We start from the raw sequence: 15,611 nt of genomic DNA, 5'->3' as shown, positions 1-15,611 counted from the left end.
GCTCCTTGACTGCTACTTATTTTAAACAATTTTCTTTACTATTTAATTACAGCTTGTCAAATCTAGCTGTGCGGCTGAATGTCCCCCGCAAGGGGAAATCTTTGTATATATTTGTTTGCCCATTCCTATGTTTTGGTCGGCCGCACAGCTAGATTTGACAAGCTGTACATTAAAGTCGCGATCTAGCTCCTTGAGGATCTTCCCTGCACGATCTCTGTCCCTGCTCTGAACAGGCGATGGGAGCTAGATCACGGCTTTACTGTATATTAGATATAGCTCTCGAACTTTGTTGTAATTTATATTTGTGGAACTTTAATTGTATTATTTTCTAGTCGAAACAAATATAAGCTCCACAAATATCCTATCACATTCCACTTTTTTAAAAATTTCTCTATATAAAAATTGGAAATTTCATAAACATCTACAATCTACTCGTAAAAGTAACAGCTCTAGAAGCAACACGAAACTGTGAGGACATTAGACTGTCTAGAATGCTCAAAAGAGAAAATTCATTTCTGTTAGCTCGCAATTGACTAGCAATTCTGATTCTGCGTAAAGAGTCCGCAGTCTTGCTGTCACAATCGTAAGAGTTTTGATAACTCGGACCATTAATACTGTCCGCGTGAATTACTCAACAATTACTCGTGACCAGGAGACGGGAACGTGTAAGCAGGGCATGATAAATGGAAATGCGTTTAAAAGTAATTTAACCAGCGGCGGCGGCGGTGGCGTCCGTGTCAGTTTCTTTCGCGCGGCTAAATTTAGCCGGTTGTCCGTTAAAAGTGTTCGCGCGCTTAAATATTTCGCTGACGAAAAGGGGCCGAAAATATTTTCGATCCCGGCCAGCTGGGAGGCATGTGCGCGCCACGAAAACGAAATAAAACCATCTTCCCTCTGTTGTGCACTTTGTTAACGAAACGTTTTACTACGCGGGCTCTCACGCGTCGACCGATCACCCACCGTGTTAACCCCGGAATGGCACTCGTGGGTAGAAATAGGCAAGCTATTATTCGAACAAGGAATTACGACTAGAGGAAACGTTTAAACGGTCATTGGCGATGCTTGTTCCAGCGAACGTGTTCGTTTTCGACCAACTTTTTAATCGCATTCAACTTTCTAATTAATTCGACCATTTATTTCATATTCAGTTAAGGTTCCGCTTTTTGTCCGTTAATTATAGAATGCAGATTTTACACGTAGCATACTTAATTGACGCTCTTATCTGGATATAATCAACGGAAGTAGTTCCATGGAAATGAGCAAATGTTATCAAATTATTCCAAAGTGGTTGGAGAATAGAATTTTATACAGAAATCTGTAATTCACTCGCATTTTCGATAAATTTAAAGACCTCGTTGGAGCTTCATTGCACAGCTGCAATTATTTTAGAAATGATGGATGGATTATATAAATTTAATAAAAATTGCCAAATTATTCTACAACGATCTGCAATTCATCAACGTCTCGAATGGGTTTAAACATTTCATTAGGATTTCTTTTAGAGGTTATAGAATGTTGCTTACAAACAAATCGGTCGCATTTAAAGCATTTTAATTGTAGTATTACTATTTATACTTTAGATTTGCCTCGCTTTTGAGTATTTTAGGATTTTCTCTCTTCCCGAACAGATAGTCTGTATAAATGCTTGAATATTTTTAGGCAATGAAGGTATTTTATTAAACAAACATAAAATTCATTATATTACACCTTTAAAAAAAAAATGTAACACGAAGTAAGAATTTTCAAATGAAATTGTAAAGCCAGTCATTTTAACTGGTGTGTGGTAGTTCTAGTGTTAAAGAAAGAAATTTCCACTTGCGACGCGTTTCTCGCGACTTAAACGGAGAATGTTTATTTCGCATGAAGTTTCGCAGTCGGATAATTTCGCATAAAATCCTCCTACTGGACTTCTAAACGCTAATAATCATCGTCGATTCTTTTCCAGGCTGAAATTTCAAAGAGACTGAACGCCATCATTGGCCAAATCCTGCCATTTCTATCGCAAGAGCATCAGCAACAAGTCGCGACCGCTGTCGACAGAGCTAAACAGGTCACTATGACGGAGCTAAACTCCATAATAGGGGTAAGTGCATGTAACGTGATAAAATCAAATTACTCGTTACGACTTTATGAACCTGCTCGGCTGTTTTTGTCAACAATCAGAACAATTACCGACGTTTATGCTGGCATTAGCGATGCGACTACGTGCGCCGTTGCTAATTACTAATTGATACTTAAACATTTACATAACACCGTTGATGGATCTTTTTATTCCAAGTGCTGCAAGTCATTTGCCAGTTCATAATACACCAGTCGTGGGCAGCGCGTTGCTTCGAATGCGTTTTAACGACTTTATAAATCGTCGCTGGAGATGTACAACGTCTCGCGAGGATGTTTCGCAAAGATAGAGAAAGCACGTTGCAACACTGTGGAGTAAAATTTTCTAACGATACCCGATCATTCATTTGCACTTCGCGCGTCTCCTCGTTAGTCACGCAGTTGTTCTCTTCGTGTTCGATTCCTCGCTGGATCCCCGAGGCATTGATTATATTACACATCCGAGAAACGGAATGTCGGCACGTCTTCTCAAACATGACACGCAAAAAATTAATTACCGCGTTGTGTATCCTAGCTTCCAACACGGCGAACAATTCGCGAGCGAGTCGAAGTCTCGAATCTTACAAGCGTCGGAACATTTTCACGCGGACGTTTCTTTTTTCTTTCCCTCTCGACCGTTACAATGGTCGCCGAGCGAAATTCGATTTGCATAACAGACATCGAAAACGGACGTCGACTGTAGCCGCCGTGTCGTCGAGAAACGAGACGGCGGGTATGTACATCCTTCCTTTTCTTCGACCGGGTGTCTCCTGCGATGGACTTCCGGCGGAAAACGTTTTTCTCATACTTATAGGCGTCGTATTCCGCGCAACCAGCACGGACGGTCACGGGGGTGGAACGAGGCAGATCAAATTGGTATTCGACCACCGCGCCGCGACGAGTATAATTGAGTTCCAAGTTGGTTCTCGTAGGCACGACTTGAATAATTCCTCGGCCCCGCCGATGCCGCGGGCTAAACAAAGCCACGGTGCTCTCTCGTCACTGGGTTAAAAGCGTGCTTTGATTACTCTTATCCGAACAGTTACTCCCATTGATATTCGGACTTGTCGCGCTCTGTGGCTTTACATTTTTCGTCGCTTTCTATTCAGGCCAGCCCGAAGAATTTGCTAAACCGGGATCTATCATGTTGTTACAGTGTGTACGCGAGCTTATAGTACAGTTGTAACCCGCCAGTTCTGCTCTTCCGGCTTACATCGGTTCCATTCGAAGTCGCCAGGTCAGGGGAATTCACTCGAATTCAGGGGAATACAGTTACCCCCCCCCCCTCTCTCTCTGTTAATACCGGATTAGTCACGTCACATTGTGACACATGCACGATCTTACATTACACAATATACAGGGTGTCTCAGCTGAAGGAGGCCACCTAAATATCTCCTTTATTTTTAATGGCACATAAACCGACTTCGAAAAAACGCACTAACAAGTATAAAATAATTTCCATTTAATTTATGTGAATACACAAGAACTTAAATACAATACAATCTTTTCGGGGGCGGCGCAAAATTGAAAATTTTCGACACTGGAAATTACGAAAATACTTCAATTCTTCTACATGCTTTCACATATTAATGTGTCTTCTCTTTCCACCTACTGATTTCCAAGCCCACCATATTCCAATGAAATCATAATCAGCAACATCTGTCATTTGGAACATTTTTAATTTTTGCACCGCGCCGCCTCCGAAAAAATTGTATTGTATTCAAGTTCGTGTATATTAATTGAATGGAAATTATTTCATACTTTTTAGTGCACTTTTTAGTACGTTTTTTTCGAAGTCTGTTTAATTTTCTTTTTATGTGCAGTTTGTTACGGATTATGGAAAATTTTGGGAAAAGAACATGTACTACCGAGCTCAGACAATCCGGAGTAAGAAGCCGGTCTCGATCGGTCTAGAGTTTAGACGGGGAACCAGAGTGCCCGTCGCGTGCCCTCGATTTAACGAGCCTCGCAGTCCTGACCGCTACAAATCGTCCGATCGAGGTCGTGACACGTACCGCAATCTGCAGTTGCGTAATACGCGTCATCGGCATGTGGGGACATAATCAGTGCGTGCACTCCGCACCGAATAGTAGGGTACAAGGTGAAGCCGGGTGTGCGACACGTGCACATGCACCGCAACTCCTCGCTCGTGCTCGGACTCTGTTACGGTGGATAGAGAGGGGTAGTGTGACATGTGGGGAGAGAAGGGGCGAAGGATGGAGATAGCGGAAGTTAGAATAAGAGAACACAGTGGGTTCCAGTTCTCCCGTAGGGTTAGAAACACTAAACAGAGTAAGACCGGTGGAGGGATGGGGGGGGGACAAAGAGTCAGCCAGATGGAGACAGAGGGTATAGTTCCCGGAGCTGGATTGGAGGAACGGAGAGGGCGAAATATAAATAGCGGAGTGCGAGAGGGGCCAAAGGCTGAAGGGACCGACGGAGGCAAATAGACATAAGCGCCAACCCCCATGAATATGTATTACTCGGTAAACAGGGGTTGAATCAATATTTCGTTTAATAACACTGTGGAACGGTGGAACGTGGTACGCCGTCCCTTCTCTCGCTGCCATCCTCCCCCCTCTCCGATCCCCTGATTGGACCTCTCTGTTGTGTCCCCGTCGTTTCACCCCACCCCTCTTTTCCTCTTCTTTCCACCCCTAGGTATGTGCACGCATCGTTGGGGTGCGTTTGTAGGGGGTATATTCCCTGACACGTATTTAAACTCACAGGTATGGACGAGTCGCACCTCGGGGCAACGCCGATGCCACCCCAGACCAATCCACCCCTCGGACTCTCGACCCTCTGTCTCCTTCTCTTTCCCTCTCTCTCTCTTTCCACCCTATCCCCGCGCGTATTATTCACGGCGCGTTAAACCTCGTTTGGGACTATTACGTTTCGTTTGGCACTGCACGAGTGACCGTGGTCCCGCTCGTTGCTTCGAATACGAATTGAATACCGTCGCGTCGTGTCGCGTCGCGTCCGTTCAGCCGCTCACCGACGATTTTCGCTTTGTATCTATTGTATTTATCGATGCCTCGCTTACGTACTTCGCCTGGCTTTTTTCCAGCCGGGTTTCGACCCGCGAGGAGCACTGGAACACAGGGGAGGCAGCCGGGGGAGGAGGGGTGAGCTCGAGTAATTGTTCCCGGTGAAACGCGATTTCCGACGAAAATAACCGTGCGATGCATTTTCCGCTCGCCATCGGTACATTATACAATTATTGCTCGCTCGTCCGAACCCGTGAATGCTCCTCTTTCTTCTTCTCCTCTCTCTCTCTCTCACTCTCTTTTTTTTTTGAAATAAAAATGAATTCACGGCTCGTCGCTTGTTTGCCAGTGAAGGGGCATCGTTTTGAACCCGCGCCACGCCGCGAATTATAATCAGACCGGCCTCTCTCGCTCTCTTTTTTCTTTTTCATCTCGTGAGCGAAACGCGCGGAGGCGGTATCGCGCGCGCGGAAGCGATAACGTTTTATAATGCCCGGAGATAAAAAAAAACGCCGCATATCGCGCGGGAAAAACTGCGCTGCTGAAAATTCGACAGAGGAAATTGCGTGAAGTCTGGAGCATTGTTCGGCGAGAGCGGGTTTGTGCTGTATAGCCGGGGAAGAGTGGATTTGTTGATGCGGAAAGGGCGGCGGCCTGTGGCTCTCTGCGGCTCCGCTGCAATGATTTGTACGAATTCACTTGGTCCGGTTTGCTGGATTTTTCGCGCAAGATCGAATTGTGCTGGTACGGTAGTGAACACGTAAGCGTCCGCTGGTATCCCCTCCCAATTTCAGAGAAAGAACACCTCGGATTGAGCTTCGAGAGATCGATTGAAACTTCATACGCGCCGAGTATCGGTATCTAGCTCACGCACATCCCCTGTTCTTCCTTAAACCCTTGCCGTATTAAAACGAGTCGGACTCGTCGTGAAGATTTGAACAAAGTCTGACAAATATGAATGTTACGCGTTTATTGTTCGATGAAATAAAATTCGATTCATTCGTAATTAATAGACTGCGGATCTTTGTGCAAAATAAAAATACTTTGCATTGATTTTGGGTAGCAAGAGTAAGATAAAAATTGATTTCATCCCTTAACGACTTTGCTACATTCAAAGCAGCATTAGAACAGTCTTGGATTGTTTAAATCTTTTGCTGTTTTATATTTCGCCTAACCAATTTCTTCATAAATGCATAAAGATCCGCAAAAAATGTACATTTTTTATTTTCCCTTCTACGACATTTCTGGGGATGAAGACATTTTAATTACTGTAACTGTAATGAAAGTGGTACGGCAAGGGGTTAATATACTTCTTTTTGATCGATTGGTGCAGAAAAAATATATAGTTCCATTTAAAAGATCAAAGTTCACAAGTCCTTGCCGCGTTCACCGCCTACAACAAAGCTAATACATAACACCATTATGTTCATCTTTTTCTGCTAAGTTATTTGATATCATTGGATATGTATTTCCTATGACTGCACTAAGAATCATACGTCTCTTCCATTACAAAATGTATTATCTAATCTCGAGTAACTAAAACATGAATCGATAGAATTTAATTTAAAAAATAGATGGCAAGGGGTTAACTTTTAATTACTCGCATATTTTGTTCATACCACCTCAAAACTTTAACACTAACCGTACCAAGACCGGTGAAATGACCCGTGTCACGAAGATAATTCCATTAGAAATTAATAAAAACGAATTTCTTCGTTCAGGCACGTATTGAAACTGCTGCCAGATACTGCACCTTCAAGCACGACGCCAAAGTCAAATTGAGACATTTTGCCGGAGCAGAAACCGGACATCGTTAAAATTCGAAAAAAAAACTGCGATACAGGTTCACCGTCCGCGGACGAGGAGTCTTGCACAATAAAAAATCGATAGATATCGGAGAAAAAGAGGAAAAGAACCGTTGACGATGCCTCGAAACTCGGAACCTTCCATTTCGCCGAGCGGTCTCGCGACGGAAAAAATTGTAGCGCGTCAAAAGCCCCTCGCCGGAAGTCGAGTGGCCGCAAGGCAAATTGCAAGCTACATCCGTGGAGTACATACACGTGCGTACGGCGCCACAAATACGTCTCTAGGGGGTAAACTGTGCTGCGGGAAGACCATAGGAGCCGTATGCACACGCTACGCCCTCCGCCATTTCCCCTCGGGCCCCTTCGCCGACCGTGTTGCCCCATTCAGCGACAGTGCAGGAAAATAACTATCGTACACAATCGGCGGCGCGTAGCCCGAGAGGGGTTATTTCGCATAATCCACCCTCGGAGACGAGACCACGACCCTCGTTCGCCGAGCAGTGTGTTACTTTCGCCTCTCCCCTTCCCCGTCTACACCCTAAATACCTAAGTGAAATCCACGATAAGCATGATTCGCGCACGTAACGAGTTTACCGGCCTCTGTTATCCCCTCTTGATCTTACATTCGATATTTCCCTTTGCCCCCTTTCGCTCTTTTCCCCGTTCAGAGAGAGAGCAAGTCTCTCTCTCTCTCTCTCTCTCTCTCTCTCTCTGGTTTCTCGCTGCTCTATCCATCCCCATTACCCTCTCGTCGCTCCTTATGCGGCTTTTCGAGCCGCCGCACACCGCCTGGCTATCGCCAATGGTTAGCGAGGGTCCTCGAACGCGAGGCTCTCCTTCTCACCCTCGTTAGAGCCTGCTCCCAACCACCGATTTTCTTTCGAGATGACTGATGGGTTTTCGCACCGATGACGAATCGGGAATCTGTGTGGGAGGAGCAGTCCATATTGAGACTGTGGTCGCGGTGTTCGTGAAGCATTCTCGATGATTCTAGAATGCATCATGGCTGGGAAATGTTCCGAACTTTTTTCGAGTCACTGTAACACACACCTCTAAAGAACGCGTAGACATCTATCGCCTCATTTTACAGATCGAAGTCTTTAACCCTCTGACGGCTGTGCCTGACTCTATTTTGACCGGGATCATTTAAATTGTCATTCGAGTACTCAATTTTTGGCAATTAAACTAACGGAATAGCTGTTTCATTGAGGATATCGGAAAGACTAATGTGTCTGAATCACTAGGCTGGAGTGCTGAGGGTTAATATGTCCAATCATCGGTTGTAATAATATTCCGATTTGTAGTAAACACCGTTTACTAAACGCTGATTTCACCACAGACTTACTCGAAGTTTAACTTCGGGTACCCGAACTTTGTAAAATTTCGAAATCCAGACCCAATTGCACGACTTGACCCGAGGCTCAGGTACCCGAAGTTCCGGGTACCCGCACACCCCTAGAAAATAGCTACATGCGCGGCTTTATGCTGCCGAATAATGCAAATTACATTTCGTAAACGTAAAAATGGGACTTTTGAGGGCGATTGCGACTCAGATTGATCTTCTGTCTAGCGCTTTTTACTACTGAAAAACCCGTTCTTTGCATTATCGAGTAATGAGAAGGCGCATCCCGCGCCCTTGCAACCCCAGAAACGAGTTTCTCCCTTAAAGAGGCCCAGAAACTCATAACTTGAATTATTCGGCAGCATGTAGCTGTCGCAGCTTTATGAAAATAGCTAAATGCGCAGTTTTATGCTGGCAAATAATGCAAATTACGCCTCGTAATCGTAAAAATGGGACTTTTGAGGGCGATTGCAGTTCAGATTGATCTTCTATCTAGCGATTTTGAGTACTAAAAAACACCATCTTTGCATTATGGAGTAATGAGAAGGCGCATCCCGCGCCCTTGCAATCCTCGAGACAAGTCTACCCCCTTGAAGCGAGAACGTAAACACTTTGCCTAGCCATCATCTGGCGGACGGACAGTAGGTTCTCAAACATTTGAAACTAGTCTTCGGAAGGAATTAGTTCGAGGATCGGTTGAGCACGCGTCCGATATTGGTCGTCATCTAGGTCCAGTGACGTTGAGAACCAATGTTTTCTGTTTCCAGCAACAGAGACCCGACATATCGAGATTATTGCAGCAAATGCATGCTCAACAACTGCCAGCAGGGACACCGTTAGGTGCTCATCCTGGACTACCCGGACTTCCGGGACTAGGGCCAGCTGCTGGACTTCCGGTGCCGACTTCCGCTTCGACGGCTCTTCTTGGTCTTGGTCTGACGCCGGGAGCTGCCACAGCACCCGGTACAACGGCGGCACATCCGCTTTCGATGCTCGGTAAACCGGAACTGCATCGTGGCCAGCCCGATGATTTAAAGAGCAATGGCGGTGAGTAATTGATATTTTTATTTATAGCCGATTCAGGCAGATACGAGTGTTACACGTGTCGCGCGAATATTAACTCTTGCGTCCCGATCGATTGTTGCGCGCTCGAATGCGATACGCGCGCTTCGTTGCTGAACATCATTTTATTAACAACAATTCCGCGAACAGATTAATAAAGTACGTTCCGCGTACATTTCCTTTTTGTAAACGATCATCGCGATCCCGTGTGCCTTTCAAAATATGTTCGAATAACCGTTTGCTTCTGTTAACACATTCGCGTCGGGTCGTTTCCGACAGTTATGAATAGACAACGGATCTTTATGCAAAATAAAAATTTCCCACCTGAATTGCAAGAACCCAGAGTGATGTAAAAATTGATAAAAGCCTATTAATAGGATTTTCAATAATTGTGCTGTACCGAAAGGAAGCACAGAAATTTTCTTTTACATTGCAATCTTTAATGAAACTATTAGAGTACGTTATTGGGGGTGACTTGTTTGTTCACAATGGAAATTGCTGTTGCTGTTGAAGGTTCCATTAAATTCAAAATTATGCAACAATCGTTCAGTAATGTGTTAATATGTTCAATAGCCTGAAGATGATGTAAAGATATTTTTAATGTTTCAAATTGCACCGCCATTTCGAAATGTTTCATTAAATGCAGTCACTTCATTCACGAAACATTGAAACAATTTAGCAGAAGAAAGCGATTCATTCTTGAAGATTATGCTGTGTACTTGAACCTGTGCGAGTACTTTTTACCCGGTGGTGGCGAACGTATGACTCTAACAGTGCGCGCGACGATAGAATAAAGACTCGCAGAAAATCGCGTGAAGAGCTTTATCCTAATATATTCACAACACAATTCTCACGGGTGTACAACAACCGGGACGAGGGGCGGGCGCATGAAACCCCGAAATAATAATAATCCCCGCGGCAAAAACCGCGTTCATCGTCGAATAAAAATCAGATCTTTGCGTCTCGTTCGAATTCCATATAAGCCCGGCCGACATCAATTAAAATTACCGCCGCCTGTTAATTTCCACGGTCCCTTTGGTATCGCGTTATCATACTCCCCTTGCATCCCACATGGTCCATTCGAAAAACCACAGAAGCCCTGCGCGGCTTCCCCTTCACGATCAAGTTCCTCCAATAAGAGAAAATGGCAAGAGCAAAAGAGTGAGAGAGGAAGAGGAAGAGAACGTGGGGGCAGTGTCGGCTCGACGAGAATCGTAAAATCCCGCGCGGTACTCGTTATACGCATATCTTTCGCCCTGTCACACGATTTTAATTGCCACCGCTGCGGCGACCGCGACCGGAAAAGAAATTAACGAAATTCCGGCCTTTGGTCACGTCGAGTGCCCCTCGTCTGCCGTTTCCCCGCCCCCGCCCCCCGTGTTCCGCCGGCCCTGGCCATCCTCGTACCACGAGCAAGAGCCGATATAACGAGTCTCACCTGCGAGAGCGCACGAGCGGCCTGGATTTCCCTCTTTTTGTCACCGTCATCCGTTTGATCCTGCTTTTGCGATACCCGTTCGGCTCGGTTGGGGTGAGAGGAGGTGGGGGTGGGGGGGAAAAATCGCGCAGAGTCGACCGCCGAGGGGTGAGCGCCACCGAAAATGCTGGCCGGGGTGTGCACGCCGACCTAGGTGTGGATCGCGTGGGGTGGTGGAACTGGCGGAAGGGTGAGTGGGAGGGAAGGAGGGTGGAAAAAAAATATGTAGCCGACGTGGCGTGAGCGTGCGGTTCGGAACTCGCTCGACTGGAAATTTTCAAAGCGCTTTTCGGGTATCCGCTTTCGGCAGGGGTGAGAGCGTGTTTGCGTCACCCTGTTAGCGGACACCGGCGGTTTTGAGCGAAAAGCGCATAAATATGCATGAAGATCATTTATACGGGCGCGCAGCTCGCTCTTTCACCATCCACGCCCTCCGCACCACCCTCGCGCACCCCCTCTTCACCACCCCTTCGCCATCCCTCGGCGTAGTCTCCCTTTTATGTGCACGTTATTAACATTTTATCGACGCGCGGTGGCCGGAATTTCGACAATTTTTCCTCCGCCCACACGCCACCCCCACCCTCTCTCCCTCTCTCTGTTTCTCTCTTCTCCGGACGCCCACGATTCCACGCATCGCGGACCTCATGCATGAAAATCATTTTTACATCCCACCCCTTCCCTCTCGCGGACACCGGATGGGCTTTTGACTGACGACTGTTTGCATTTGTCTCGTTACAGGTCTCAGCTCCACCGAGGAGAGACACGTGAGTAGAAATGTTTTTGTTTTTTGTTTTTTTTTGTTTCTGTTTCGTCGAGAGCGGATAGTTTCAGCGATTCGCGCGGACCGAGAGTTCGAAAACCGATTTGCCGGGCATCCGGAGGATTTAGCATTCGGATCGGGGACGTTAATGAGAGTTTCGCGCTAGCCCCACCGGCCGCCGGCATCGTTTTTTCCCCCCACGTGTTGTTCTTTAGCTTTTAACGAATTTTTGAAGCCTTTTCCCGGAGCCGCGCCGCCCCGCGGTAATCGCGCTCGACGATGACATCGCCGGCTCGGATTAAATTATTAATCGACGTTGCAGAGAGAGGGTTGGGTGCGGAGAGGGTAGGAGAGCGTGCGTCGGGGGTGTTCTCTCTCTTTCTCGTCGTCGGGCGGTCGCCTGCTGTTATTTTTCGCGTGTCGTAATTAAGGTTTACTACGCAAATGAAATTATGTCAGCGCGCGGCGCTGTTTTATCACGGATGAAACAATAATACGCGCCGCGATTTATGGCTCTCGTATTTTGCGCGCGGCCGGTAAATATTTCTCCGCTGGGAGCGCAGACAAATCATTTATCGGAATGTCGAGTTAACAATCGGATTATCCGTCGAACTTCTACGCGCAATCTATCGGTATAAATAAACAAATAAACGCGGATGGGCATTTTTTCGCCGTTTATCCGTTTCGCTGCTCGTTTCCCTCGCCGGGGATTTCGAAGGATTTAATGACGTAGATAAATAATCCAATCGTATCGAATCGACGAGCTACAAAAACCGTCTCGCCGTATCGCGGACATGCGAAATTACGCGAAAACAATGCAGGACGACGCGACGCTCGCGCCCACGGACGCGTTGCCTCGATCTCTAGTGTCCCAACCCTTTGCACTCTGAATTATTTTTTAATTTTGTTGCCAACAGTTCCTGTACTGCTACTTATTTTAGACAAATTTCTTTACTGATTATACTAAATATATCTCTCGAACTTTTTTGTCGTTTATATTCGTTTTTAACTAAAAAATAAGACAATTAAATGAATAAAAGAAGAACCAAATAGATATTAAAACCCGTTTTCGGGTTAATACAGTAGAACCTCGATTAACTGGCTTGATCGGGAGACAAACAGCTTGGATAAATTAAGGCCCGATTGAGACTCGAGGGAAATCATGATAATGTACATTATATTCTAAAATAAATTTTTATTTTTGAAATTTTATTTCCCTTCATTATTGTATTAGATTGGGGAAAAAGAATCGATCGATCGATGCTAACGAACCGAATAGAGATTTCTCAGCAAAGTCAAACAGTTTTACGAGTATATAGTAAATCTTTCATTATAAAACATATTCAGTGAATAACAATCGTAAGACAAATAATGCCCTAACCATATATCATAATAAAAATATTGTCACATTCATACTTTTCGAGAAAAAAATTCGTAAACTTTGATGTCATTCCGGCCACTCAGGGTGGTATAATCCCTTAAATCAAAAGTGCCAATAACTATTCTTAATTGATTATTCTTAATGCAAATTACGCCTCGTAAACGCAAAAATGGAGATTGATCTTTTATCTAGCGCTTTCCACTACTGAAATCTTTGCATCTTTGCATTACCGAGAATTGAGAAGGCGCATCTCGCACCCTTGCAATCCTGGAAAAACGAATCTACCCCCTTAAAACCTAATAGACCCGTCACAACATTTTCAGTCCGAGATTCGGGTGTTTGTCAGATCGAAAACTGATGTCCCTTCATTCCGAGAGCAATGCGCACAGTCGCACAGCACGATCCCGCTTCGTTTAGCACAGAATTATTCTTCCTGCTGCCTCGTTCGCTCTAAAACGTCCACTCGTAACTATTCCTAATCCCGGCCGCAGCGTGCACACGTCGAGCCGTGCGTACGCAGCTTTAACGCACGTACAAGGTGCTCGACGCAGCACGAGTACTCGCGACGCGACGTGGCCCCCGTGTATTACAGGTACGTTACACGCGTGTAACTTTTCGTGCGCGTGAAGGGTACAACGAGTGGCTCCAGCGTGCTTCGCTCACGAGTGTCTACTATACGCGCAATTATGTTTTCGACGAACGCCGGGAGGGAGCACTATAAAGTGGCAAAGGGAAAAGTGGCCGGCGAGGAAAAAACCACCCTAACCGTCGTCCCTAAGAACGTCGACTCTTCTTTCACCCGTGTGCTCCTCCCCTGGGAAAACACGGATCTATTCCATCTCCACATCATGGAGACAAAAATATTGGTCTGAACTAGGGTTGCCAACCGTCCCGCAATCGAAGTTGCTGTCCAGCATCTCGGTTCAATGTCAAACTGTCCTGGAATTTCAGAGAAAAACTTATGGAAGAAACTAGACCGCGGATGTTTATGCAAATTTTCATTTTTCCAGGCAAATTTCAAGACAGTGGGAACGAATAAAATAGTATTTTCAGTGGTGCTGACCTTTATACGGTTGGCATCAAAAAGTTCGCGACCTCCACACTTTCTCAAACAAGAAAATGCCCCGCTTTTCGCATTTCTCCCGTCTGGTTTTCTCATGTTCTTGTCCAATGGTCTCTTGGTCTATGTCAGGCCCGGGCAACTTCATCCCCGCTGTCGCTTCACGCCTCCCACAACCATGTACCGACCCCCCACTATCAACGATTTCAAATTGAGAGTGAATGGTCCTAATTGGTCCATGCTTTTCGTTAACAATTCCTGTCCAAAGTCGCGGAGAATATTTTCGCAAAGGAAAAATTACTTCGAATCACCTGTGGAATCGCCTCTTTCGCGGAACTTACAACATTTACGTGGCAACCTGTATAAATAGAAAACTCTATACCTACAGCCAAATTTTCATACCAGAACATTAAATTTTGAAGATGTCCGTATTGTAGAACGAAGTTTTCCTAAAGGTCAAATAACAAAGTCTGGAAACCACTGACTTGGGGTACCGTTGCAAACCGGTGGATCACTTATTCGGCAATAAAAAATTCCGCCGGTATGTCGTTGTTATTCGGAACCCGCGGGGGATGGGAGGCAGATCGGGATCGGGATCGGTCTGCAATAAAGTTAGGAAAGTAATTACGGGCGAGTGCTTGGCTCGCGATGGTATCGTGCTCTAAGGATAAGGTCCTCGTGTCGGTCGGGTCCACCGGATGATCCTCGTCCAGAAAGTTTCCTCGTAGCCGAAGGGAAGGCAAGGCTCCCCGTAGAAAATGCAAGTAACGATCTTCTTGCGAGAGTTCTCTCGCGCGGCCAAGAGGAACCGGCCCGGTACGAACGAACGGAGACGAACGAATAGAGGGACCGACGAGGAGTGGTAGGCAGAAAAAAATAATGGAAAGAGCCGGAGCAGCCATAAAGAAGGGGCGGTGGAAAGGGGGGCAGATAGCAGCGTGTATTATAGGTTTGCCGAGCCTGTAATCATCGCGGGACCGCGAAACGCCCATCGACGCCCTCTCATTCTACCTCTCGCCATTCTATTTTCCTCTCTCCTTATTCGAGCTATCCTCGGGCAGTTTCCTCGGTTCTTTCTCGTCCCTGTTCGCTCTTTGTGTGTTTGCCGGGGCAAGCCTCCGTGTGTGCACTGCGTGTATGCGTGTGTCTCTTCGTTTCGTTTCGTTTCGTTTCGTTCTCTCCCGCGCTCCGCCGACTCTATAATCATTATCGACCTCTTCCCAAAGCATCTCTCCACCTCCTGTTCCTTCTATTCTCTTTCTTTCTTCCTTTTATTTTTCTGCGACTCTTCCACCACCACCACCACCACCACCGCGCCGCCGCCTCTTCCTCCTCGGTATCACGCTTCCTTTAATTCTCTCTGCATGCGCCGCGCGTGGTATTCGTAGACGCCTCGGGCCACCCCTCTAATGCCAACCCCGTTTTCTCCAAGCTCTCTCCGCCACTCGTGACAAGCTGTTGTCCACCGCTGATTACATTCGCCGACCCCCGGGAATTGAACGGTGCCCGTAAACGTCGCGTGCCGGATGCATAAAAATGCAAATTTTTGAAGCAAGTCCCGATTCGAACGACCAAACGTGCACTCGCGCGAGCCTCGCTCCCGGACAGAGATTTTATTCGCGGCTCTCGACTGTTGTTCT

At 46.2% G+C, this 15,611-nt stretch overlaps 1 protein-coding gene across 1 annotated transcript in view; it reads left to right on the top strand.

Moving 5' to 3' along the window:
- LOC143213186 (protein groucho) overlaps nucleotides 1-15,611 on the top strand; it is an 82,511-nt gene that overhangs the window by 48,399 nt on the left and 18,501 nt on the right. Inside the window, exons 5-7 of the mRNA XM_076432820.1 lie at nucleotides 1,946-2,083; nucleotides 8,999-9,278; nucleotides 11,509-11,534. Coding sequence (XP_076288935.1) covers nucleotides 1,946-2,083; nucleotides 8,999-9,278; nucleotides 11,509-11,534 — 444 coding nt within the window. The remainder of the gene's footprint in view (nucleotides 1-1,945; nucleotides 2,084-8,998; nucleotides 9,279-11,508; nucleotides 11,535-15,611) is intronic.

Source organism: Lasioglossum baleicum, chromosome 10 (assembly GCF_051020765.1).
Source record: "Lasioglossum baleicum chromosome 10, iyLasBale1, whole genome shotgun sequence".
NCBI lineage: Eukaryota > Metazoa > Arthropoda > Insecta > Hymenoptera > Halictidae > Lasioglossum > Lasioglossum baleicum.
This window is presented reverse-complemented; position numbering and strand designations above follow the sequence as displayed.